The following is a 25,131-nucleotide window of genomic DNA, read 5'->3' as shown; positions in this document are numbered from 1 at the left end:
CTGGTTTTAGCAGAAGAGCTCCCTCTTGGACTATCATCCGTGCAGCCTCCCGGTGGGGGCCACCTTAGGTCACAGCTCTGTATGGAAGGGGGATAACCTCGAGAGCAAGGAGACTTGGGCAAATCAAGAAACAAAGGAAACCTTGCAAATAGTAGGACTGGAATAATCCATTCCTCTAATGCATAAGAGCCCAGAGCTGGCTTCCTACTGTGGAGAGTCCCTGGGGTTTATAGAGAAGGTGGCTATTGCACTTTATCCCCCTTGGGAGGGGGGATGCCCCAAACAAATGAGGAAAAGTTGGAGCATGGCTCATACAGTCTGAATGTACAGGGTTGTTGCTATTTATTTCCAATCGTATATATTAGAAGCTAATAAAGGGGAGGACATAAGTGCTTCCATTTCTGGAATAAGCAGCCCATTTACAGGAAAGCAAGAACAGAGACATGTGGAACTATCAAGACACCAGCATGGTCCAGACTGGGAGAGTCTTGGGTTAGGGGTCCCAGTTCCTCCTCAGGGATGTGGGAAGAGAGTAAAGAAGTAGATTGGGAGGGCTGGAGAGATGGCTCAGCAGTTAAAGGTGCTTGCTTGCAAAACCTGACAGCCTGGATTTGATTCCCCAGTGCCCACGTAAAACCAGATACACAAAGTAACGCATGCGTCCGGCGTTCATTTGCAGTGGCAGGAGGCCCTGACTGCCCATGCTTTCTCTCTCTCTCTCTCTCTCTCTCTCTCTGTGTGTGTGTGTGTGTGTGTGTGTGTGTGTGTGTGTATGTGTCTGTCTCTTTCTCTCCTTTCCTCCCTCAAATGAATGAATGAATAAATAAATAAAACTAGAAAAAATGAGAAAGGGACATGGAGAACCTGAAGAGTAAATGACTTAAAAGACCCAGACGGGGCTGGAGAGAGATGGCTTAGTGGTTGATACATTTGCTGGCAAAGCCTAAAGACCCAGATTTGATTCCCAGAACCCACATAAACCAGATGCACATGGTGACATATATGTTTGGAGTTCATTTGCAGTGGCTAGAGGGCCTGGTGTGCCCATTCTCTCTCTCTTATAAATCAGTCAATCAATCAATAAATAAGTGCAATATTTATTTTTGAAAGACAGAAAAGTAAAAAGTTGTGTTGAGCAAGACTAATTTGTGTCAAGGGTGATAAAACTACTTTAAGTTTTTCCTGCCAAGTGTGGTGGCACATCATGTAATCTAATAAAGAAGCAGAAGGACCATTGCAGGTTCAAGGTCAGCTTGGTCTGCATACAAGTTCTAGGTCAGACTGGTTTGCACACTAGTTCCAGGCCAGCCAGGGCTACAGAGACCCTGTCTCAAAAACACAAACCAAACAACAACAGGAAAAAGAGATGTCTTACCAAGTGTGGTGGTATATGCCTCTAATCCCAACATTTGGGAGGCTGAGGCTGAGACAAGAAGATTCTGAGTTCAAGGTTAGCCTGAGCTAGTGAGAGCCTGTCTCAAAACAAAGCAACAACAAAGAATTTATTTTCAGGAGTGTAGCTTAGTGGTTGAAAATATGTTTAGCATACATAAAGCTCTGAGTTCAATCCTGAGCACTAGATAAAAAAAAATTCTACACTGTACACACACACATACACACACACACACACACACACACACACACACACACACACACACGGTTTCTTGGCTTAAGTCAAGCTATAATTAGTAGGGTCTTATAGATGACTCAGTCTCCCCTTCCTGTGCAGTAGGGGAGGATCTGAAGTCTTAGTGAAACAAAATGATTTAAAGAGGGCAGGTGGATAAACCATGGCCATGTCCAGATCCCTAGCCCAAACATAATGTATTCATTCTTCCCTTCAGGTTAACATTATCTGTGAGCTCATTGGGATAGATAAACGTCATTGAAGTCAACTGCTTATTGGAGATGAATTTGTGTTCATCTGTTCTGTTAACTGCTTTTCAAGCAAAATTGGCTCCAGTTTTTGCCCACGTGTAGTGGCTGGAAGCCCAGGATCTGTAATAGTCTCTGACTTTTGGAATCATTGAATAAAATGATTCTTTGGAGTTCTACCTGCACTGATATCTTAAAGTTGAATTCATTGTTCACCATTATTAAAATGCTCTCTAGTTTCAATAAAAGTTATACAATAATCTGTACCTTTATTATCAAACTTAATTCCCCCCAATAATTCTTTTGGCATTAATTTTAAATTACTTCTTTTCATGTGTGCTGAAGTTTTTCTTGGGGGAATCCATTTAAAATAGACTGGATGTCTTTAAAAAATGGGAATTGTGATGGAATTTGATATGAAAAATAATCAGTTAAATTCTCAGAATTCTGAATGAATCACATGTGTCATTACTATGCAAGCAATCTTGCCAACAGATTCATCCTACTGAAATTAATTTAGGGTTCAATTATTCAATATTTCAGTTGATGTTTTTTGGAGAAAAAGTGGAGTAAAAGAGGCTGTATAACAAAATTGTTAATTTCTATATGCTATAGCAGCATGCATTTGTTATTCATTATTTTTACATTTTAGGTATTTTATTTATTTGCAAGCAGAGAGAGATAAAATAGAGACAGAGAGATAAAATAGAGACAGAGAGAATGGGTGCACCAGGGCCTCTAACCACTGCAAACAAATTCCACATGCATGTGCCACTTTGTGCATCTGGCTTTACATAGTTACTGGGGAATCGAACCCGAGTTGTTAGGTTTTACAGGCACGTCCCTTAGCCACTGAGCCATTTCTCTAACCCTATTTTTGTTTTTTGAAAAGACCCAGACTTGTAGGTAAACAATGTGTAATTAACAACCCAACCAGTGTGGCCCAAGAAACATTCAATTACTCTTGGTATTTGTAAGACATCAACACAACATGCCACCATTTCACCAGTAAATGGTTCTAACAATTATTTACTGTGAAAATAATAGTTAACAATTACTTCAGGGTAAAAAATAGAATTGTAGGTTGTTAATCTTGAGGGAAATAGCATGGTTTTAGCTTGAGGAAATTGTGCATGTATAAAGATGCAGGTGCAGCAGTGTGGAAAATCAAGAGCTGCATGAGCCTGACTTCAGGAGAGCTGACAGAAGCAGTTCACTTGTGGGCAGGGGACCCAGCAAAAGCCAAAGGACTCAGGCTCGATTCCCCAGGACCCATATTAGCCAGATGCACAAAGAAGTGCATGCCTCTGGAGCTCGTTTGCAGTGGCTGGAGGCTCTGGCGCACCCCTTCTCTCTCTCTCTCCCTCACTCTCCTTCTTTCTCTCTGTCAAATAAATAAATAAATGCAAAAGAATTTAATGTCAATGGAGGGCTGGAGAGTTGGTTTAGTGGTTAAGGCACTTGCCTGTGAAGTCTGAGGAGCCAGTTTCAATTCCCCAGATCCCATGTAAGCCAGATACACAAAGGTGAAGCTAGTGCAAGGTTGCACATGCCCACTAGGTGGCACAAGCATCTGAAGTTCGATTTCAGTGGCTGAGGCCCTGGCACACCAATTCTCTCTCTGTCTTCCTCCCTCTCACTCTTTCTAAAAAAAAAGAAAGAAAGAAAGAAAAAAAATATGCCAGTGGAAAGCATGATGGTATGTCATTGTAATACCAGTGCTGGAAAGGTGGAAGCAAACCAATCCCTAGGGCCCATTGTACAGCCAGTCTTGCCTAATGGTGAACTCTAAAGGGAAAAAAGAGTGAGGTTGTCTTGTTTTCAAAAGCACACACGTGCACAGGTACCCCCGTATTAATACATGGTATTTTTTTTAAAGTACTACTTTCTTGAGGAATGATTAACATACAAAATCCTGAAGAGATTTAACATATACAACTTAAATGTTTGGAAATACATACATGCTCGTGACCAGCAAGCCGTCATCACTATCAACACCCCAAATGCATCCATCATCTCCAAAACCTCCCACTGGCTTTCATCTTTTTGTGATAAGAGCACTTAACATAAGCTCTACCCTCTCAGAGAAATGTTAAGTGTACAATACAGTATTGTTGATCTCAGGCTACATGTTGTATAGTCCATCTCCAGATCCTGATATTTGTATCCTTTGACACGCACTGCCCCACTTCTCTGCCCCCTCCCTGTCCCTGGCAACCATCATTCTATTTTCTGCTTCTGTATGTTTGACTGTGTTAGATTGCATATGTACAAGAGCTCTCATAGTTGCTTGTGTTTCTATAGCAACTAGTTTCACTTTGCTGAAGGTCTCCAAGAAAGTAAGCTCTTGAGGGCTGGAGAAATGGCTTAGTGATTATGGTGCTTGCCTGGGAAGCCTAAGGACTCAATGTCTGACTCTTCAGGTCCCACATAAGCCAGACATACACGGTGACACAGCATGCAAGGTCGCACATGCACACAAGGTGGCGCACGTGTCTAGAATTCAATTACAGTGACTGAAGGTCCTGAAACAACAGTTTTTTTTTTCTCTCTCTCTTCTTTCTCTCACTCTTGCTGTCTCACATAAAAAAAGGGCCAGTCTTTTGGGCTTGCTTCAAAAAGAAAAGCAAGTCATTGAATTTCAGACTTGGAGAGCTCATGGACCAGCAAAAGTGGAAATCCAGTTGAGATTCCCTAATCTTAATCAAGTAATGCCATAAACAAAACAGTAGCTGTACATGGTATAATTGCTAGAAGGATAAGGACAATTTCATTGCAAACAGGCACAGAAAGCTAGTTGATAAACTTATGTTCATGACCCCATAGATAGTCATGAATATACACACAATTATAGTTTTTCTTGGTTTGTCTTAGTTGAGTAAAAGCTTCTGTGATTGGTGAACAAGCACCTGGATACCTGGTGCTAAGGGATTTGTTTTGTTTTTCAAGGTAGGGTCTCACTCTAGCCAGGCTGACCTAGAATTCAGTATGTAGTCTCAGGGTGACCTTGAACTCACAGTGATTCTCCTACCTCTGCCTCCCGAGAGCTGGGATCAAAGGCATGCACCACCATGACTGACTTAAAGGATATATTTTTTTAAAGGCAACAGGTTTAAAAAGTGGCCTTTTCATGTTCCCTAAAGAATATTAGCCACAGTACAATGGCAACTGTATTAGTTACCTTTCTTGTTTCTGTGACAAAAATCAGCTTAAGGGAGTGTGATAGTTTGAATGTATGTCCCCCAATAGACTCAGGTGTTTTATTAAAACCTGGATTTCCAGCTGCCTGGCTGGTGGAGGTGTCACTGGGAATGGATCTGATACCCTGGCCTAAAGGTATGCAGAGTGGTTTTGTTTTGAGCTCTGCCTAGACCCTGCTGAGTGCTGCTCCTTTGTGCTTGCTTGTGGTGCTGGCTGTTTGCTGGTGTCTGTCTGCTTGGATTCATGAATGAGAGCCAGCTTCTTGCTTCATCGGTGCAACTTCTCCCTGGATCTGTAAGCTAGAATAAACCCTTCCTCCCTTAAACTGTGCCTGGTGTGGATGTTCATCCCAGCAACATGGAGTTGACTATAACAGGGAGGAAAGCTTGAATGGGGCTCACATTTCCAGGTTCTAGTCCGTTGAGGTCTGGTGGCAGGAACTTGAGGGAGCTGGTCACATTCAGTACACAGTGAAGAAGCAGAGGGTGGTGAAAGCTAGTCAGCCTGCTCTTGTCTTTTTCTGCGGTCTGGGATCCCAGCCCATGAAATGGTACCACACACAGTGAAGGTAGGTCTTTCTACCTCAATTAACCTCGTCAATGTAATCCCTCATAGGCATGTCTGGAGGCCAACCTACCAACATAAACCTTCACAGGTGATTTTAGGTCCTGGTAAGTTTATAAATATAGATGTGAGTCATCACAGTAGGTTCCTGGGTGCCTCACTGCAGTGAGGCAGGTGACCTGATGGTTAGAAGCATGGACTCGAGGGCCAGACTACTTGCAGACTAAAGGCACTCCTCACCACTGGTGAGCTGGATGCCCATTATACACTTGCACCTGCAACTGATGAATGAGAATAAGAATTAGTATCTTCCGAGCTGGAGAGATTGTCCAGTGGTTAAGGGGGCTTGCTTGCACAGCCTGCTATCAGGGTTCGCTTTTTTCGTGTGTGTGGGGGGGGGGGTTGAAAGTAGGGTTTTGCTCTAGCCCAGGATAACACAGAATTCACTGTGTAGTCTCAGGGTGGCCTTGAACTCATGGCATTCCTCCTACAACTGCCTCCTAAGTGCTGGGATTAAAGGCATGTACCACCATGTCTGGCTTTGCTGTCAGAGTTCATTTCCCCAGTACCCACATAAATTCACATGTACAAAGTGGCAGATGTGTCTGAAATTTGTCTGCAGTGGCAGGAGGCCCTGGTGTACACAAGTCTATTTTTCCTCACAAATAAATAAAAATATTATTTTTAAAAATATTTTATTTATTTAAGAGAGAAAGAGGGGGAGAGAGAGAGAGAAAGAATTGGCGTTCTGGCTTATGTGGGGTCCTGGGGAATTAAACCTGGATCCTTTGGCTTTGCAGGCAAGTGCCTTAACCACTAAGCTGTCTCTCAGCCCAATAAAATATATTTTTTTAAATTATCAGCATCTTCCTGATAACGTGACTGTTAAGCTTTACCGTGTTCATATTTGTGAGCACTCAGAGAAATGCTGGGCTCAGGGAATACATTGCAAGTGTTAACATATATGTAACTTGCAGGAGGGAGGCCATCTGTGCTTTGGTGATAAGGGCAGGTAGGGTAGAATGCTTTCACTGTGGACTCTAGGTGGCACGCGTGGCATTGCCTCCTGTCCTCCACCAACCAGTGTCCATTCCGTGCTGGACCTGTCCTGGAGAAGAGCACTATCTGCACTGGGGTAAGCTGCGTCATGAGAGGAGCCACATTCCAGATCCTTGTCTGTGGCTGTTGCTCCTCCCTTTCCAGCCACACATCTTGAGACTCAGTTGCTAGTCACCAACGAGGCTAGAAAGAAAAGGAGAGCTCCACCAGTGTGGGATGTGTCCAGTGACTTTGTTTATCATTAGGTAAGCAGAAGCATGGAGAGAGAGGAACGGAGTTGTCAATGAGGTAAATAGAGCTTTGATATAGGTAGGCCTTAGTTATTATGATGCCTATAGAGGTTTAAAAGCAAATGCTTTATTGATATTACCACATATATAATCATTTGAGTCAAACTGTAAATAAAATTTATTTGCTATGGACCTTTTGAGTTTGGATGCCACTAAAAGGTCTTTAAAAAACTTTGCAAGGTTTTATTTACTTAAAATAACATTTTCTTTCTTTTACAGTCTTAGAGGCAATGAGTTTTATCATTATTCAGTCCTAATAAAGTTGGGCTATAATTTCTTTTTATAAGAATTTGAATTAACATCTTCTAAAATAGTGTCATTCATATTAATGAAGTTAGACTTTGGTAGTAAAACTTGTGTTGATCACTCATTGATGAACATGGAATTGAGAATTAGAGCTGGGTGTTGTTATATACACCTGTAATCCAAGCACTCAAAAATCTGATGCCTACTTATTTAGGAGGATTGAGAATTCAAGGCCAGACTAAGCTACATGGTAAGACCCTAACTCCAAAAGCAAAACAAAACAAAAGGGAATGTTAGTTGTTAATATTAGTAAAATTTTGTTTCTTTGGCCCCAAAATAGATACTTAAAAGCATCCAAATACACATATAGCACCTCCAATCAGAGGAGAAAACACCGTGCTGAAGTCATCATGTGACCTCACTTAACTCAGTACCTGAACATCTGCATAACAATGCTGGTGTTATTCGCTTGGTAAGGTGCCTTTCTCCTTATGAAACTCAGTGCATCCCCAGTGTGTGCATGAGCATGATGGAACACAGTAGAAAATAAGCAAACAGTAGAACTTATTAGCTGTGGGATGGTGGAGACCATGAAATTCAGTAGTATATCAGTTCTATTTTATTTTATTTTATTTACTTTTTGCTCAATGCCAGATCTTGTTCAAGGACAGCAAATTTGGCTCTGAAATGACCCAAACTGGAACTCTCTCAAGGTGTTCTTTAGTGTGACGGCCCTCCTGGGATAGTCACCGGTGCCACATACAAAGATGACAAAAGAACGGAGCTTTACAGTCAAATCTTTTGGGCATTTCTGGGTTAAGCTGAGCTTTTGTTTACTGCCGACTTTTCAGGGCTTTTCTGTGTGCTGTGAGTCTCCCCTAAGGGAGTCCTTAAACGGTTTCAAATACGGAATCCTTTCTTCCCTGCAAATGTACTTATTGGAACAGATGTCTGGACATGTTATCCTCACTTTATTGTCAGTTTTAGAGAATGTTGTGCTGTCTGAATGTCCCTAATCTAGAAGTATTTTTCTTTTCAATGTAACAAAATACTCTTAGATACAAAAGTGAGTGAGGGGCTGAGGAGATAGGCTAAAGGTGCCTTCTTGCAAATCCTGCCAGCTCAGGTTTGATTTCCCAGTACCCACATAAAGCCAGATGTACAAAGTGCTGCATGCATCTGGAATATGTTTGCAATGGCAGGAGGTCTTGGCACACCTGTATTCTCATTTTTTCTCTCTCTGTCACACACACACATACACACACTCTCTCTCCTCTCTCCTCACAAATAAATAAATAAATAATATTTAAAAGGAGTAAGTTTTCTGTCTGTTCTGTCACAGTATAAAAGGCTCAGGGCAGTTGTACATGATATCCTTCCAGGAGTGTTAAGAGTCCAGACTGGTCTAGGGTCATCAGGTGCACCGAAAAGTCTGGCATTATCCTTCTGTGGGTATGAATTTGCGCACGCGCACACACACGCACACACACACACACACACACACACACACACACACACGTGCTTGTAATGGCTGCCTTGGCCTTTGTAAAATTCTTATTATTTGATTGAGTTTTGCATTTTAAAATAATTTATTACATGATACACACAATTTTCATGTAATTGCATAAATATAATACTAGAGTCTACATAGATTTCTGTTTTCACAACAATCTCCTACATCTTCAGCTCTACATTTTCCCCTAGCTACTCCATACTTATTTACATATTTTGCTAATTTTTTTTTTTTTTTTGAGGTAGGGTCTCACTCTAGCCCAGGCTGACCTGGAATTCACTATGTAGTCTCAGGGTGGCCTTGGACTCACAGCAATTCTCTTACCTTTGTCTCCCAAGTACTGGTATTAAAGGTATGTGCCACCATACCTGGCTTATTTTGATCACTTTTAATTTTTAGATATATCTGTTGAATTTTTGTTTTAAAGTAGTATTGTTCCAGGAATGGTGGTACATGCTTTAATCCCAGCACTTGGAAGCAGATGTAGGAGGATTGCTGTGAGTTTGAGGCCACTACAGAGTAAGTTCCAGGCCAACCTAGGCTAGAGTGAGACCCTACCTCAAAAAAAAAAAAAGTATTGGTTGTATAAAATGAATTGAGAATATTACAAGACATTTCAAAGACCTTAATAGCATTAGAACTACTTATTATTTTAAAAGTTAAATGTAACTCAGCTAAATATATCAATTCTTGGTACCTTTGTAAGTAATAGCTGCTTTTTTCATTTCAGTTTGTCTCCTTGGGTTTTTCATCTCTGAATGAATTTGGTCATCAGTGGTACTCATTTTCTCTAGGTTTTCAAACTTTTTGCCATCTTGACACTGCAAGTAAACTCCAGACACATGCACCACTTCATGCATTTGGCTTTACATGGGAACTGGGGAATGGAACCATGGGCTGTCAGGTTTTGCAAGCAAGTGCCTTTATCCAGTGAGCCATCTCTCCAGCCCCTTAAATATCTTCTTTATCCTTGACATTCCTAGTGTTTTATACTTCTGCCGTCACTGCTCATTTCCAAATCAGGCTTATGAAAAATTCCACTATTTTACACTTTTCACTTTTCTACCAAAATACCAAATTCCTCTTTTTTTAAGGAAAACCAATCTTCTGTTTCTCATTTTTAAATATGAATAATAAATTCCTTTAAAACTATTTCAATTTTAAAAGAAAAACGTTTCAGGCTATTAATTGACCTATAGGTATAGCTTTTGCTATTCCAACTGAATGTTGGAGAATATTAAGAATTCTTTAAATTTCAGAAAAAGGAAATAGGGGCTGGAGAAATGACTCAGTGGTTAAGGCACTTGCCTATAAAACCTAATAACCTGGATTTGATTCCCCGGTACCCATGTAAAGTCAGATGCATAAAGTGTCACATGCATCTGGAATTCATTTGCAATAGCTAGAGGCTCTGGCATATTCTCTCTCGTATTTCTGTCTCGCTCTCTCTGTCTCTCCTCTATCCTTGCAAATAATTATTTTTAAAACGGGAATACATGTGGTATGTGTATATCATTGTGTTTCTGTGTTTTCCTCTCAACATTGAAGCTAAAGTTGGGTTCATGAAGAAACTTAATGGAAAAGTTTATCACCTTGCTGAGTCAGTCAGCTCCAAAACCACATACATGCTTGTTGAAACTAGTGAACTCTAGCTGGGAGATCTAATGCTGAAGCACTTCGAGTCTCCCCAGTGTCGAGAATGCCACATAAATTACCCAGGCTCTCACTGGAAGGCTGCTGGTCAGGAAGGGATGCATTGTAAGGAATGGAAAAGGTTCCACAAAAGTGGAAGTATAAGGATGTATTGTTTTCATTATTTAGGGAGAAGCTGTATTTCTGAAACCTCTTAATTAGACTTTTTCTCCCTGATAATAATAACATTTATTGACTATTGACCATGCACCAGGATATGTTCAAAGACTCTCCACCACGTAATCCCTTTAAGCCTCAAAACAGCTTTGTGAGACAGACGTGATTGTCCACATGGCAGAAAGGAGCAAAGCCATCCTGAGAGACCATGCAACTTACCTCACTTATACAGCTGGAGTGAGGTGTGGGGTTGGGGACTCAGCTGCTCTGACTTCAGACCCCTCCCATGTGCTGTGACACATGACCACCTTTACGGATTGCTACTTGTTGATCTTTGTGACGGAGTGGCTATCAGAGAAGGCGTTCAATAAATAACACATAACATGGTTGAGCAAGCTGAGTTTGGTGGCACATACTGATAGTTCAGATCATGAATTTGAAGCCACAGTGAGACCTTATCACAGACACAATGATTTGCGCATATGAGATACCTGGCCATGGTACTGGGCCAAGGGAAATATACTTTGACAGAGCTGTGGAGTTGTGGGAACCGTGTCACTTTAATCGTGGAACTATTACTTAGAAGAGGTTTACATTCAAGCCTCTGTAAAATGTTATACCTAGTACTATGCTTGGTCTTCTTGCCCAACTCTCTAGGCCCCATTACTAGTTCTCTTTAGATACAGAATTTCCTATATCCCCAAGGCCTTTTATGCCCAAAAGAATTTAAATGGGCATAAGTCTCTTCCTTTGGGCCATTAATATAAAATAGTAAAAAGTGACATAGAGCTGGAGAGAAGGCTCAGTGGTTAAAGGTGCTTGCTTGCAAAGCCTGAAAGCCTGGGTTCAATTCCCCAGCACTCGTGTGAAGCCAGATGCACACAGCAGCGCCATGCGTCTGGAATTTGTTTGCAGTGGCACTATGCCCTAGCACACCCATCCTCATCCTCTCTCTCTCTCTCTCTCTCTCTCTTAATCTGTCTCTCTACTTGCAAACAAATAAATAACTAAGTTTTTTTTTAAAAAGTAACATGAAGTTCTGGAAAGGTTTGCTAACAGGATTGTCCCAGTTTTCTTTAAATATTTTGTTTGTTTATTAGAGAGGGGGTGCGCGCCAGGGCCTCCAGCCATTGCAAACAAACTCTTGAAGTATGCACCACCTTGTGCATCTTGCTTATGTGGATACTGGGGAATTGAACCTGAGTCCTTGGACTTCATAGGCAAGTGCCTTAACCACTAAGCCATATGTCTAACCCATTGTCTCGGGTTTAAAAGTTGGTTTTTAGTAGTTAACTATACTTTCTGTGATGGAGTTTAAACTTATTAATGACCTCATCAGAAAGAAGAAAGGCCCTGGCATGCCCATTCTCTCTCTCTCCCTCTCTCTCTCTCTTCCTCAAATAAATAAAAGATATATTAAAAAAAAAAAAAGAAGAAGAAAGGGGAAGAAGCAAACAGAAATTGCCCGTGTACCCTTGACCTACATTTCTGGACAAAATAATGTTCTTTGAGAAAAGTGAACTTGTATGTAAGTATTGTCTTCGTTCAGGAGATAATGTCACTGCTGCCCTGTCTACCTGCTACATGGAGATAGTGTTAACGGAACTGAAGGAGAAGAGACTATCGTTGATAGTACTGAGAATTTATAAGCTTCCTGTGTTGTTAACTGTTGGAGAGATGCTTAACCTAACTGTGACTCCATGTCTTAATGGAAATAAAACACAGCCAATAGGAGACATGCTCTTAAAAAATATTGACAGTTTTCATATATGTACATAATGTATTTTGATCATAATCTCTTCCTGTTAGCATCTCTCGTCCTCTCTTCCTCATCTTCCTTCCACTGGAACCCTTCCGCCTTGTTGTCTCTTCTTCCTCTTTCAGCATCCATGACAAAGGTTAATGGGTCCTGTATTGTGCAGGTTGTGTGCTGGTAACGAGAGATCATGAATGCAATGGCCACGTGGGCCCAGAAGACAGTGTTTTAAAAGTATTCCTTCCCCTCCTCTGGCTCTTTAAAAAAAAAAAAAAAAAAAAACTTTTAAAAAGTATTTATTTATTTATTGGGGATTTTTTTGAGGTAAGGTTTCACTCTAGGCTGACCTGGAATTCACTATATAGTCTCAGGGTGGCATTTTGAACTCACAACAATCCTTCTACCTCTGCCTCCTGAGTGCTGGGATTAAAGGCATGTGACGCCACACCCAGCTAATTTTTAAAAATATTTTTATCTTTTTATTTATTTGAGAGAGAGAAAGAGTCAGAGAGGGAGAGAGAGAGAATGGGCATGCCAGGGCATCCAGCCATTGCATATCAACTCCAGATGCATGTGCCACTTTGCACTTCTGGCTTACATGGGTCCTGGGGAATCGAACCTGGGTCCTTTGGCTTTGTGGGCAAGCACCTTAACTGCTAAGCCATCTCTTCAGCCCTAAACAGTTTTTATAAATTTAATTTATTTATTTGACAGGTAGAGAGAGAGGCAGACACATGTGCCCACCTTGAGCATCTGGCTTATGTAGGTGCTATGGAATTGAACCTGGGTCCTTAGGCTTCGCAGACAAGCACCTTAACTGCTAAGCTATCTCTCCAGACCTCCTCTGGCTCCTAAGTTCTTTCTTGTCTGTCTCCTAAAATGCTCCCAGAGCCTTGGAGGGTGTGATATAGATGACTCACTTAGTGCTGAACACTTCATAATCACTTCTTCTCAGCCCTCTGACAAGTTTTGAGTCCCGAGTAGTCACTGCCCTCTGTACAAAGAAGCTTCTCTGACCAAAGGTGAAAGCAGCACTAATCTATAGGTATAATAATAAATATTTAGAGGGCAGACAGTATTTTAATGTAATGTTGAAAGTCCAAGGGCTGGAGAGATGGCTAAGCAGTTAAGATGTTTGCCTTTGAAGCCAAAGGACTCAGGTTCCATTCCCCAGGACCCATGTAAGCCAGATGCACAAGGTGGCGCATGAGTCTGGAGTTTGCAGTGGCTGAAGGCCCTGGCGTGCCCATTCTCTCTTTCTGATATATGTAGATGTATGTGTATATGTATATATATACACATATGTATATATATAATATACATATATATACACATATGTATGTATATATATATTATATAAACATATATATAAATATAATATATATAAATATATAAATTTTATAATATATATATAATATATATAAATATATAAAAAGTCCAAAACCAGTGTGAAGTTAGATGTGCCATGTGATTGCGTGTCTGTAAGCCAAGTAAACCAATGCCTTCTCAAGAACCCAGTCTGGAAGTAAATTCCATGCTGCATGAACCACGGCTTTCTCATGGATGCCGAAAGAGGAAGAAGAGACAACAAGGCGGAAGGGTTCCAGTGGAAGGAAGATGAGGAAGAGAGGACGAGAGATGCTAACAGGAAGAGATTATGATCAAAATACATTATGTACATGTATGAAAACTGTCAATATTTTTTAAAAGCATGTCTCCTATTGTGTGTGTGCCAGGACCTGGGATGAGGTGGGAAAGGGACAAAGAATGAGACTCTTCTTTGCCTTCTACCTTCCTATCTGCTCAGTTTTCTGCACTGATCATTGTATTCATTAATTTTCTCATCACTGTAACCGAAATACCTGGCAGAAGCTACTTCAGAGAGGGGTTGGCTCACAGTTGCAGAAATTTTGGATCATCATGATGGGGCAGGCAGGGTGGAGGTCAAGGCGGTGGTGGTGGGCGAGAGGAGTGTGCTTGCTGTTCCGGATATGGCTGCCCAGGGAGCAGAGAGCACAAGTTGGAACAGAAGCAGGTAAGACCATCAAAGGCTCCTCCCCGTGACCTACTTCCACCACCTCCCCAAACCACACCACCAGCTGGGAGCCAGGTTCTCAAGGACTCGGGGAGACATTGCACATTCAAACCCTAACAACATACAAACCAGGGCAGGGGGGGAAGCTAAGTCATATCACTGTTATAATTGGGGGAGTGTCTGGTTTCATGTTAAAAGCTGCTACACAGAGGACTTGAGAGCAACAGACAAAAATAAAAAAGGAAGCAGTAGTTGCGAAGGAGCTTTGAAAGTTATGTTTCTAGTGGCACAGTAAACAGAACCTTGGCTGGACCCGCTTCAAGCCATAGCCATTTGATTCTATTAACTGGTGCATTTTGTTTTTAAAAAGCCCCGAGAGGAATCCTCGAGGGTAGGAAGATCCCGGGCGCCAACCTTAAGAACTTACAAGGGTTTGGCACATAAGTGGGTGTCGATGTGAGATGGATGCTTCAGCAGAACGATGGGTTTTAATCCATCTCTTTTGACCTTCTGGGAATGGAGGCCTGACAGGTCTCTGTGATTGAGAGCTGTGCTGGATGAAGTTTGCCCAAGCAGCACAAGTAGTGAGACTCTTCATTGAACGTGGAAAAAAGAAGAGGCCACCGTGGCCTGGGCTTCATTGGCACAGATGGCTCAGAAGGGGAAGAGAGCCTGCCCCAGCCTGGCGACACGGAGTAAGGCTTCTTTCTCATCACGGGGTACAGGGCCTGGGGACTAGAGTCAAAGCCAGTGACTCTCAGTGTGACCATAGTCAAGCCAGTACTTAAACTCTGAGCCTTGCTTTCTTGCCCTGCGAAGTGGGAGCTATGATATGTTTCCATCTACCTCACAAGTACCATGAAGAACATAGTGATATGGTGGATATGAAAATATTGTGCAACAAAACACATAGCCCCTCACCCTGCTCCAATAATCCATGACCCACAATCCCCATGGGGTTGACCTGCATCCCCAATGAGGAAGGCCTCTTCAGAAAAGGGGCAGGGAGGAGGGAAAAGATGGTACAAACGTGTGTTGTTTATGTACTAAATATGTCCACATCTAGTAAAAAAAAATACTGTGCAAGCCCTAAGGCATGCACGTCTGTGTAGGATTCTGATAGTATGAGCTTTTCGGGTATTTATGGGCTCTGACTGGCATCCAGGTCCTCTGAGGAAGCCTCTGAATAAATTCATAACTACAACAGGCTCACAAATGATGACGATGATGATGGTATCATTAGTAGCCAGCATTTGTTGAGCACCGCTTACTAGGTCAGGCACTTTACTTGAGTCTCTTCATTTGAATCCTCTAAACAGTTCTTGAGAAAGGTAACTGTTCTCATCTTACAGATAAGATAACTGGTGGCTCAACAAGCATCCGCCCACATCTCATAGCATTGCCTGGGAATATTCCAAACAGACATGATGCCGGGACCTTCCATTTGGCTGTCTCAAAGACAACCTCTTGCCAGTCCTCTCGCTACTTTTCAGTCATGGTACCCTGTGTCCTCTCTCTCTCTCTCTCTCTCTCTCTTTCTCTCTCTGTCTCTCTCTCTCTCTTATTTCTGCATGTCTGCTTTACCATACAGCCCTCCACAGCCCCCTACTGCCTACCTGTATTGGTTTTCTTTCTTTCTGCTTTTTGGTTTTTTTTCTTGCAATCTTTCTGCCTCAGCCTCCCAGGTGCACAGGTGACCGGCATGCGCCCCCTGCCCTGTCCCTGTATTAGTTTTCACTTGCAACATAACAAACTCCCACGCAGGCTGCGTGCGTTCTCATCGTTTGCATGGGTTGAGAGGTTGGCCCAGTTCACCTGAGTCCTCTGCATGGCATCTCAAGCTGCAGTCATGCTGCTGGCTGGATTGCATTGCCACCTGGAGGTGTGGCGTGTGAAGAATCCACTCACAAGCTCACTTGGGTAGTTGACAAACATCCTTTCGTTAGGACTGCTTCCTTCTGGGCTTAGGTCCCAGGGGCCAGCCGTGTGTGAACCCTAGAGACTTTCTGCAGAGCCTAGAGCCCACCCTTCTGTCCACTGGGTTGTCACAGTGCCTCAGGAAGCTGCAGGGAGAGTGAGTCTGCTGGTGGGACAGGGCTTAGAAATGACATCTCATCATCCCTGCCGTATTCTATTGTTTAGATGCAAGTCACAGGTCCTGCTCATTTTCGAAGAGGAGAATTACAAAAGGTGTGGCCACCAGGGATCAGGGACACCACCGTAGAGCCGGACACACCACCTATGTCCAACTTTACCTCACTGCTTTCCCTTGAGTGTAACTTGTCTATGTCTGAGCTCTCCAAATTTCTCTCTCTCTCCACCCCCCTGTTTTTGAAATAGGGTCTCACATATCCCAGGCTGGCTTTGAACTCCTGATCCTCCCGCCACCACCTTCCAAGTGCCAGGATTACAAGCACTGTACCTGGCTGCCCCCCTTTTAAACTTTTATTTATTTATTTATTATTTATGAGAGAGGGAGAGGATGGGCATGCCAGAGCCTCCAGCCACTGCAAATTAATTCCAGACACATGTGCCACCTTGTGCATCTTGCTTATGTGGGTCCTTGGGAATCGAACCGAGGTCCTTTGGCTTTGCAGGCAAACGCCTTAACTGCTAAGCCATTTCTCCAGCCCTGTTTCTCCCTTTTTAATAACTACCAACTCCCTTAGAAATTTTCTTCTGTTTTTAGGCTTTCTATGACACAGTGTATTTTAAAAATGTTTATTTGCAAGGAGAGAGAGGGAGAGGGACAGTGGGTGCACACAGGGCCTCTAACCACTACAAACAAAATCCAGATACAGGTGCCAGTTTATGCATCTGGCTTTACATGGGGATTGGGGAATCAAACCCAGGTTGTTAGGCTTTTCAGACAAGCACCTTAACCACTTATCCATCTCTCTAGACCACATAAATTTATTTCATACAAATTTGCTTTATTTAATAAGTATAGGCATGCTTCTGAAGAACATATAATTTTTCATTGCTATGAAGAAGTCCTAACTAGTTTTTTTTTTTTTTTTTTTTTTTTTACTTCTTGATCCTTTTGCAAGTCTAATTAAAGCTATAGAGACCCATTTCCAGGAAGTGAGGGCCATAACAGCTGTGAGGCCTTCTATCATGTAGCTAGCCATTGAAGTCATGGGGCATTTTTGCTCCCTCACTCTAACTAGTTAAACAAACTGAAGTGCACTCAGATTCAAGAAGAGAGACCATCAGCCCCTTTCTCAGTCACAGGCAAAGGAAAATCTGCAGCCATTTTAAAAAAAAAAAACTACCACTCAAATAAACACAAATACATCTAGAGGGATACTACAATCCAAATTCTGAGAGTTGAAAGAACAATAAAGGGTTATGCATTTCAGTAGATATCTGATGGATATTTCTATCGCTCAGGAATCAGTTTTCTTTGCAGTTTTATGTCATTGTATGCCTATCCCATTGCAGGTGTTTTTTTTTTTTCTTTTTAAAATATTTTATTTTTATTTATTAGAGAAAGACAGAAAGAGAGAGAGAGAGAAAGGGAGAATGGGTGCACCAGGGCCTCCACCTACTGCAAATGAACTCCAGATGTGTGCACTGCCATGTACATCTGGCTTATGTGGGTTCTGAGGAATCAAACTTGGATCCTTAGGTTTGGCAGCAAGTGCCTTAACTGCTAAGCAGTCTCTCCAGCCCTGCAGGTGTTTTTTTCTAAGTAGCCTGTAACCATCCACTCTTGTCCCTTTCTAGCCTTTCTTCCTTCACACTACAGACAAAATGATTCTTTCAACTTTGTTCCTGAACATCGCCTACCCATGCCCTCTGACACCTGCAATGCATTGGTCCTGCCAACATCAATCTCTGAAGTCTCATTTCATGCCATGCCCACCTTTGCTCTACCTATTGTATTGGGAATTTCTCTCAGTTCTTTGTATTCTTCTTTTGTTTGGTTGGCTGGTTTTCTGAGGTAGGGTCTTGCTGTAGCACAGGCTGACCTAGAATTCACTATGTAGTCTCAGGCTGGCCTCACAATCACAGTGATCCTCCTACTTCAGCCTCCCAAATGCTGGGATTAAAGTTGTGCATCACCATGCCTGGCAAACAGAGGGAGGGAGAGAGAAAGAGAGTAAGAAAGAGAGAAAGAGAGAGAGAGAGAGAGAGAGAGAGAGAGGGAGAATGAGCACACCAGGGCCCCTTAGCTGCTACAAACTCCAGATGTATGCATCACTTTGTGCATCTGGCTTTATGTGGGTGCTGGGCAATTGAACTCTGGTTGTTAGGCTTCCCCGGGCAAGCACCTTAACTGCTGAGCAATCTCTTTAGCCCCCAGTTCCTTGTATTCTTTTGGTCATTTATTTATTTCTTCATTCATTAACATATCATACCCTTTTATTCCATCTCACCTGATCCCATTTCCCTGGGGCCCTCCTCTGTGGAATTATGGGATTTACTGTGGAGTCATGAAGGCCTTGTATTCTTAATGCTGTTTCCTGCCATGGGGCATTTACAAATACTCATCTCTATGCATAAAATACTTTACCTTTCCCATATGGATTCTAATCATTCTTTGGACCTTGAAAGTCATTTCTTCAGTGCTGTGCTTTCTCCCTTCCTCCATCAAGTCAAGTCTTCCTTCCGCATGCTCTTAAGGACTGAGCATCTTTGGTTTACAGCCCCAGCCATGAGAAGGTTAGTTTACATCCATTATCTCCCACAGAACTGTGAATTCCATGAAGCCAAGGACCACAAGTGTTTCCTTTCCTTAATATACTGTTTAGCATACTGTGTGGCTTGCAAAACACATTTGAGGAGGAGAAAAGGCGGAGGTCGGGAAGGAAGGAGGGGAGGTGGGGATGAGCCAGTCTAGAAGATACACCTTTGGGTGCTTCTAGTGGTAATGAACTCATCAGCTTAAACCGTTCTTATTCCTCCCAGAGTCTTACTACTAGAGAAGTACTTCTTATTAACTATAACCTTTCTCTTTGTTCCTTGCCCCTCCCCTAGCCCTGGTTCTGTTGTTGAATCCAAAACCTTTCCCACCTGGTTTAGGGGAGATTCTGATCCCCATCAATCAGTCCTGTAAAATGTTTTCAGTGGCATGTCACCTCTCACAGCAGAGAAGAGTAAAGTGAGTCCCAAGGTCAATGTTATATGTAAACATTTATCAGCATTCTCTGAAAGGACCTGGTGTTTCTTTAAAACAGGCATGTGAATTTTATATTTTGTTCAAGGTTGTATTTTTGAAATTTTGTTTGTTTGTTCATTTGTTTCTGAGGAGAGAGAGAGAAAAAAAATGGGCATGCCAGGACCTCCTGCCACTATGTGAAAACTCCAGATACATGTGCCACCTTGTGCATCTGGCTTTATGTGGGTACTGGGGAATTGAACCCAGGCCATTAGAGCTTACAAGACAGTACTTTAATGACTAAGCCATGTCCTCAGCCTAAGATTATATTTTTTATCTTCACAATTTTTTCTACGTTTTCATCAACAGTGATACTTCAACCTGCCACATCTTGTTGGTCACTTAGCCTTGGGTACCAACCAGTACCTCAGAGCAGTGTAGATGAGAACCCCTTTTTATAACTTGGTTTTCTCCTCACAATGTAAGACATCTACATTGAGATCAGTGCTAGCATTGTTTTTTGTTTAAATTCATTTTACAGACACCTAAAAAACATAAAAGTTGTACATTTCACATGGGATTCCATGCCATGTTCTGAGGCATGGTACAATTTTTAATTTATATTGGAAACTTTAGTATACAAACACACTGTGATTTGGGTCAGGTTCCCATCACATTAGTTTCTTTTATCCCCTCTCCCCAGTTCCCCTCTTCCTCTATTTTATTGTCACATTCCCTCCTCCTCCATCCTCTATGTCAAAATGTCGATGGGCTCAGAGCTGTGATGGTCTTGGGGGGTGTTGGTAACCACTGTGGGGTCATGAGTGCATCAGCAGGTTTGCATCAGTAGGACAATGGCCTGCAGCGCATCTCCCCAACCCACGATTCTTAATTCTGTCCCTTCTCTCACAATGTTCCCTGAGTCTTGGAGCGTGTGGTAGAAATCTCCTGTAGTGTTAAGCTTTCAGTAGCCTCTTACTGTGTAGTCTCAGGGTGGCCTTGAACTCACAGCAGTCCTCCTACCTCTGCCTCCCAAGTGCTGGGATTAAAGGTGTGTGCTACCATGCCCAGCTCAGCAGCCTCTTACTAAAATAATAATAGAAAGTTAAAAAAAAAAAAAAACCTGTTTGCTGAGTTTTGAGTCTCCTCAGTGTCTACCGCCATCTCCGCAGAGAAGGTTCTCAGACTAGCAGTGAGAGCAGCACTCATATCTAATCTGCTGTTTCCTCTGCAATGTTTCCTGGGTGCTGGTGGATATGATAGAGAAGACCCCTGCAATCATAGGCGCTCAGCAGGTTCGCTTATCCCACTGTAGCTGACTGGGTGGAGGCCTTCTCGGTTGCATGTGGTAACGTGGATGTACAGTTGCCAGTGCAAGCCATTTCCCAGGAAATGCAGGTATTTTAGTGTAAAGCTGTGTAGCCTGGTGTTTTCAAGCTATGTATCTCCCTACTGCCACTGTTTTCTATAAGAGGTGTGTTTGACCAACAGAGGCCCCGGGAAGCTTTAGACCCTGAAGGTGGAAGCTCTGTGGATTCTCATCTGGTTGTGAGGAGCCAATCAGGCTTTTACAAGGATCAGAAGGGCTTGGTCTTGTTACAAAATAGAACCCAAGCCCATTGAGGATAGATGCAGTTTTGGATTACACCCTGAAGGGTCCTAACTTCTCATGTATCCATAAGTGAAGAATGAAGAATTTCAAAAACAAGAACATAAAGAATTAGAAAGGAAATTTTTCCATGTGTCCCCTAATTCAGAGTGAAAGGTGCCCTCTCTGCCCTTATTTTTTGAGCCTTACAAATGAAAACTAAAAAAAAAAAAAAAAAAGTATTTTCTAAAAATGATTGCTATATAGCCTTTGTGACTGGAGATGTTGCTTATTTTAAAGACCGCAATGTTGTAAGTTTTTTTTTGCTTTAGTTCACTTTCTTGGTTGGCAGAGAAAAGTTGGCTTGAGAAAAGTAGCCCTGGGAGAGAGGAGCAGTCACACTCAGACCAGCCTCTGTTCCTGATCGGCACATGATTCTGGCCAAGAGCGCCCTTCTGTGGGCTCACAGCGTCCTCTTTCATTGACCAGACAAACGCAGGGACCCAGGGCCTGTAATCACAGCCCCTTTGCTTAGTGCTCTTTAGTTTGGAGAACCATGACTACATTTTCTACGCAGCGTAGTTGGGTGGGGTTAGGCTGTGCCCATTCCCTCCCACTCACAGTGCTTCCCCTCCCCCACCGCACACACACTGCATGTGACAGGAGCCCAGAGCCACAAGAGTGACTTGGAGTGGGCTGGAGAGGTGGCGTAGCGGTTGAGCGCTTGCCTGTGAAGCCTAAGGACCCCGGTTCGAGGCTCGGTTCCCCAGGTCCCACGTTAGCCAGATGCACAAGGGGGCTCACGCGTCTGGAGTTCGTTTGCAGAGGCTGGAAGCCCTGGCGCGCCCATTCTCTCTCTCTCCCTCTATCTGTCTTTCTCTCTGTGTCTGTCGCTCTCAAATAAATAAATAAAAATTAAAAAAAAAAAAAAAGAGTGACTGAGGTTCGTTTGTGAATCCAGAGCTTCGCATTCACGTCTTGGCTAGATGGCTTCAGTCAGACAGTGCTAATGTTCTTAGCTAATGATCGAGAAAGTTCTAGAGGTACAATTACCTCTCCTACCTTCCTTCCTTCCTTTCTTTTTTGGGGTGTGTATATGTGATGTGGTATGTGTGGTGTGTGCACATGTGTGTGCAGATGCATATACCTAGTGCATGTGGGTAGAGGCCAGAGGAGGACGGCGGGTGCTCTTCTCTCTCATTTGCATATTTCCTTGGGACAGAGTCTCGCCCTCAACCCAGAGCTTGTTGAGTTGCTTGTTTGTTCCTTTGGACAGTGAACCCCAACCATCCCCAAAGGACTGGGGTTACAGGAGTGCTTGGCCGTGGCCAGCTTTTTACATGAGTGCTGGGATTCAAAGCTAGGCATTCTCAGGGCCCACTCGTGTGTGATTGGCTAGTATTCTTACCTGCTGACTCACACACCTCTGCCTCATCAACTCCAAGAAAGCAGGTGTCCTGGAGCATGGAGCAGGGTGTTGAGCGACCCCAGCCATCATCTCCTTCCCTCCTCCCTGCTCTGTTCCCACCTCCCGGCCTTCCTGCCTGCACTTCACACAGTCACACATTCCTGCTGACAGCTCTGGCTTCTAAGGGTGCTGTAGTGACACCAGGCCTTGTGAGAGATATCTCTTGTCACAAGTGAATCACTTTTCTTTCTGAAGTAGCCCAGCCTGAAAGAAATCTCCCTTGCTACGTGACCTGGCAGCATCAGTGGCCTCAGGTATCTTTTCAAGTCCAGGGGCAATACATTTCATTGGAGTCATCTTTCCAAACATGCAACCTCAGATATTTCTCTTGAGCTGTCTTCGGGACCTGAGAGAGATATCCACGCTGTGAGGAGCATGGTTCTTCTGGGGTCCCGTGCATATTAGATTGGAGGCATCTTGGATGAGGTGTATTTGGGTGTCATTTGTCAGCTGCAAGAAATCACATTTGATTTTTATATGTTGTAGGTCTAGTTGATGGCACATTTTTTTTTTTGTTTTGTTTTTGTTTGTTTTTCAAGGTAGGGTCTCTCTCAGGTCCAGGCTGACCTGGAATTCACTATGTAGTCTCAGGCTGGCCTTGAACTCACAGCAACCCTCCTACATATACTTCCTGAGTGCTGAGATCAAAGGTGTGTGCCAGCATGCCTGGCTCAATTTTTAAAATTTTATTTATTATTTATTTATTTGAGTGTGAGACAGAGAGAGAGAAAAAAAGAGAATGGGCACACCAGGGCCTGTAGCCACTACAAATGAACTCTAGACACATGCACCACCATGTGCATCTGGCTTATGTGGGTTCTGGGGAATCAAACTTGGGTCCTTAGGTTTCATAGAAAACACCTTAACTGCTAAGTCATCTCTCCATCCCTCAAGTTTTTTGAATACATGAACATCTTCCACATCTTTGCTTAAACCTCCTTTTATCAGAAAATATCTTTCACTGCCCTGCCCTGGGTTTACCTGCAGTGCTTATATTTATTCAGTTCATCATTTAAACTGATCTGTGAGGCTTCTGTGATGGGAAGAAGCCTCAACTATCTTCTCTCCTCATCTCTAGCACTTGTCTGTCATAGCAACCTCCTGATTGCAAGCCTCACTGTGAATTCTTTGTTCCACAGGGACAGACAATCTTCAGACGCGTGTCACCCCAACCCCAGAGTCATCTCCTCATGGGAAGTTGTTACCAATTTCACCAACATGGCCTTTCTTGGAAGTCACGTCTTCCTCAGCAGCAGACAGAGTCAAGAATGTGCTGGGACGGACCCCTGACAACACAAGCTTGGTGCAGTTAGTCCAGACTCCTCCGTCCAAGGCACACCGCAGGACCAGAGCACACATGGACTTCTCTTCTTCCCTTTACCAGGGAAGTGGATACAGCGCCTCCCTGGACGCTTCCAAGGACTCCGCTGAGACCCTGGTCCGAACAAGGCCTCAAAGGGGAAGAGAAGCGGCGGACTCATCAGGTTTGCCTCACACCAGCATGCTCCCCCCATTGCTCACAGTCCCATCAGTGACCTTGAGTGCTGTCCCCCCATCTCAGCCACTAGTAGGGACCCCTTCCTTTTCAGAGCATCCTCCGAGGTCAGCCAACCTCCCATTTCTCTCTCCGCCTTCATCCTCTTCATCAGACCCCAACTTACTTCATTCCATTACCCCCTCTAAGCCTGTAGAGAGACCTACCAAAGTGCCTTTGTTCCCCCAAATCACACCAGAAGATTCTTCTTCAGGTCAAAGGTTAGCTGACCCCCTGAACCCATTTCCTGACAAAACAAACCACACTGCACTCTCAAATGGTCAGGATTTCACAGAGGACCCTCTTCTAGACTTTTCCAGATCCTCAACAACCCACTACTCTGAGCTGTCCCCAACAGGGGGCTCCCACTCAGGGGGCACTCCCACACCTGGGGTTTCCAGCTATGTGGCAAACCTGGCCCATTTATCTCCCCCTCCTCAGACCCCTAGAGGTCTTAGGCTTCGAGTTGGGACACCCTTCATGTTGGAAGCAGATTCAGGTTCTGTATTTGCCCAGCCTGTCCACCCTGGGGGAGCTGACAGAGTGCCCCATGGGGTGTCTTTACCGATTTCTGGGAGCACAGCAGCACCGAGCCCCAAGGGGCCACCTTCACTTTCCCAGACTGTAGAATCAGGAGCCGCAACAAAGACCAACAGAGAGCTCGCCCCTTCTACTCCCACAAATAGCTCTGCCAGCCAGCCACAGTTGCTAGTAGCTCTAGAGCATTCCAGAGGGCCCACCCTCTCTGCAGAACATGCCCCTTCCTCTTTGCTGTCTTCTCCTCTGTCTCTCACCATACTGGATCAAGGGCAAGCTGTCCTTTCTGGGGCAGTTCCCCCATCACCACCAAAGGGGACAGGCGACCTTCCCTCCTTGCTTACTTTCCTCCATCCCTTAGAAGATCACGCCTCTGCACTCCCCGTAACAGAGACGCTTATTGCCCAGGAAAAGGGCCATGATGGATCTACTCCTGCCTCAGCCACACACTTACTCCCTGCAAGCAAACTTCCGAATCTTCTCGGAGCATGGACATTTCCCCTGAACAAAGAGGACAGGACAACCGCCATTTTCAGGATGAGTGAAAAGGCA

At 43.5% G+C, this 25,131-nt stretch overlaps 1 protein-coding gene across 1 annotated transcript in view; it reads left to right on the top strand.

The window, feature by feature from the left end:
- The window catches only part of Kiaa1549l (KIAA1549 like), a 338,970-nt gene that overhangs the window by 170,008 nt on the left and 143,831 nt on the right, over positions 1-25,131 (top strand). Inside the window, exon 2 of the mRNA XM_045156985.1 lies at positions 23,648-23,992. Within this exon, the coding sequence (XP_045012920.1) occupies positions 23,648-23,992 (345 nt within the window). The remainder of the gene's footprint in view (positions 1-23,647; positions 23,993-25,131) is intronic.

The sequence above is a fragment of the Jaculus jaculus genome, chromosome 8 (genome assembly GCF_020740685.1).
Source record: "Jaculus jaculus isolate mJacJac1 chromosome 8, mJacJac1.mat.Y.cur, whole genome shotgun sequence".
Classification (NCBI taxonomy): domain Eukaryota; kingdom Metazoa; phylum Chordata; class Mammalia; order Rodentia; family Dipodidae; genus Jaculus; species Jaculus jaculus.
The sequence above is the reverse complement of the archived record's forward strand: the minus strand, read 5'-3'. Positions and strand labels throughout refer to the sequence as shown.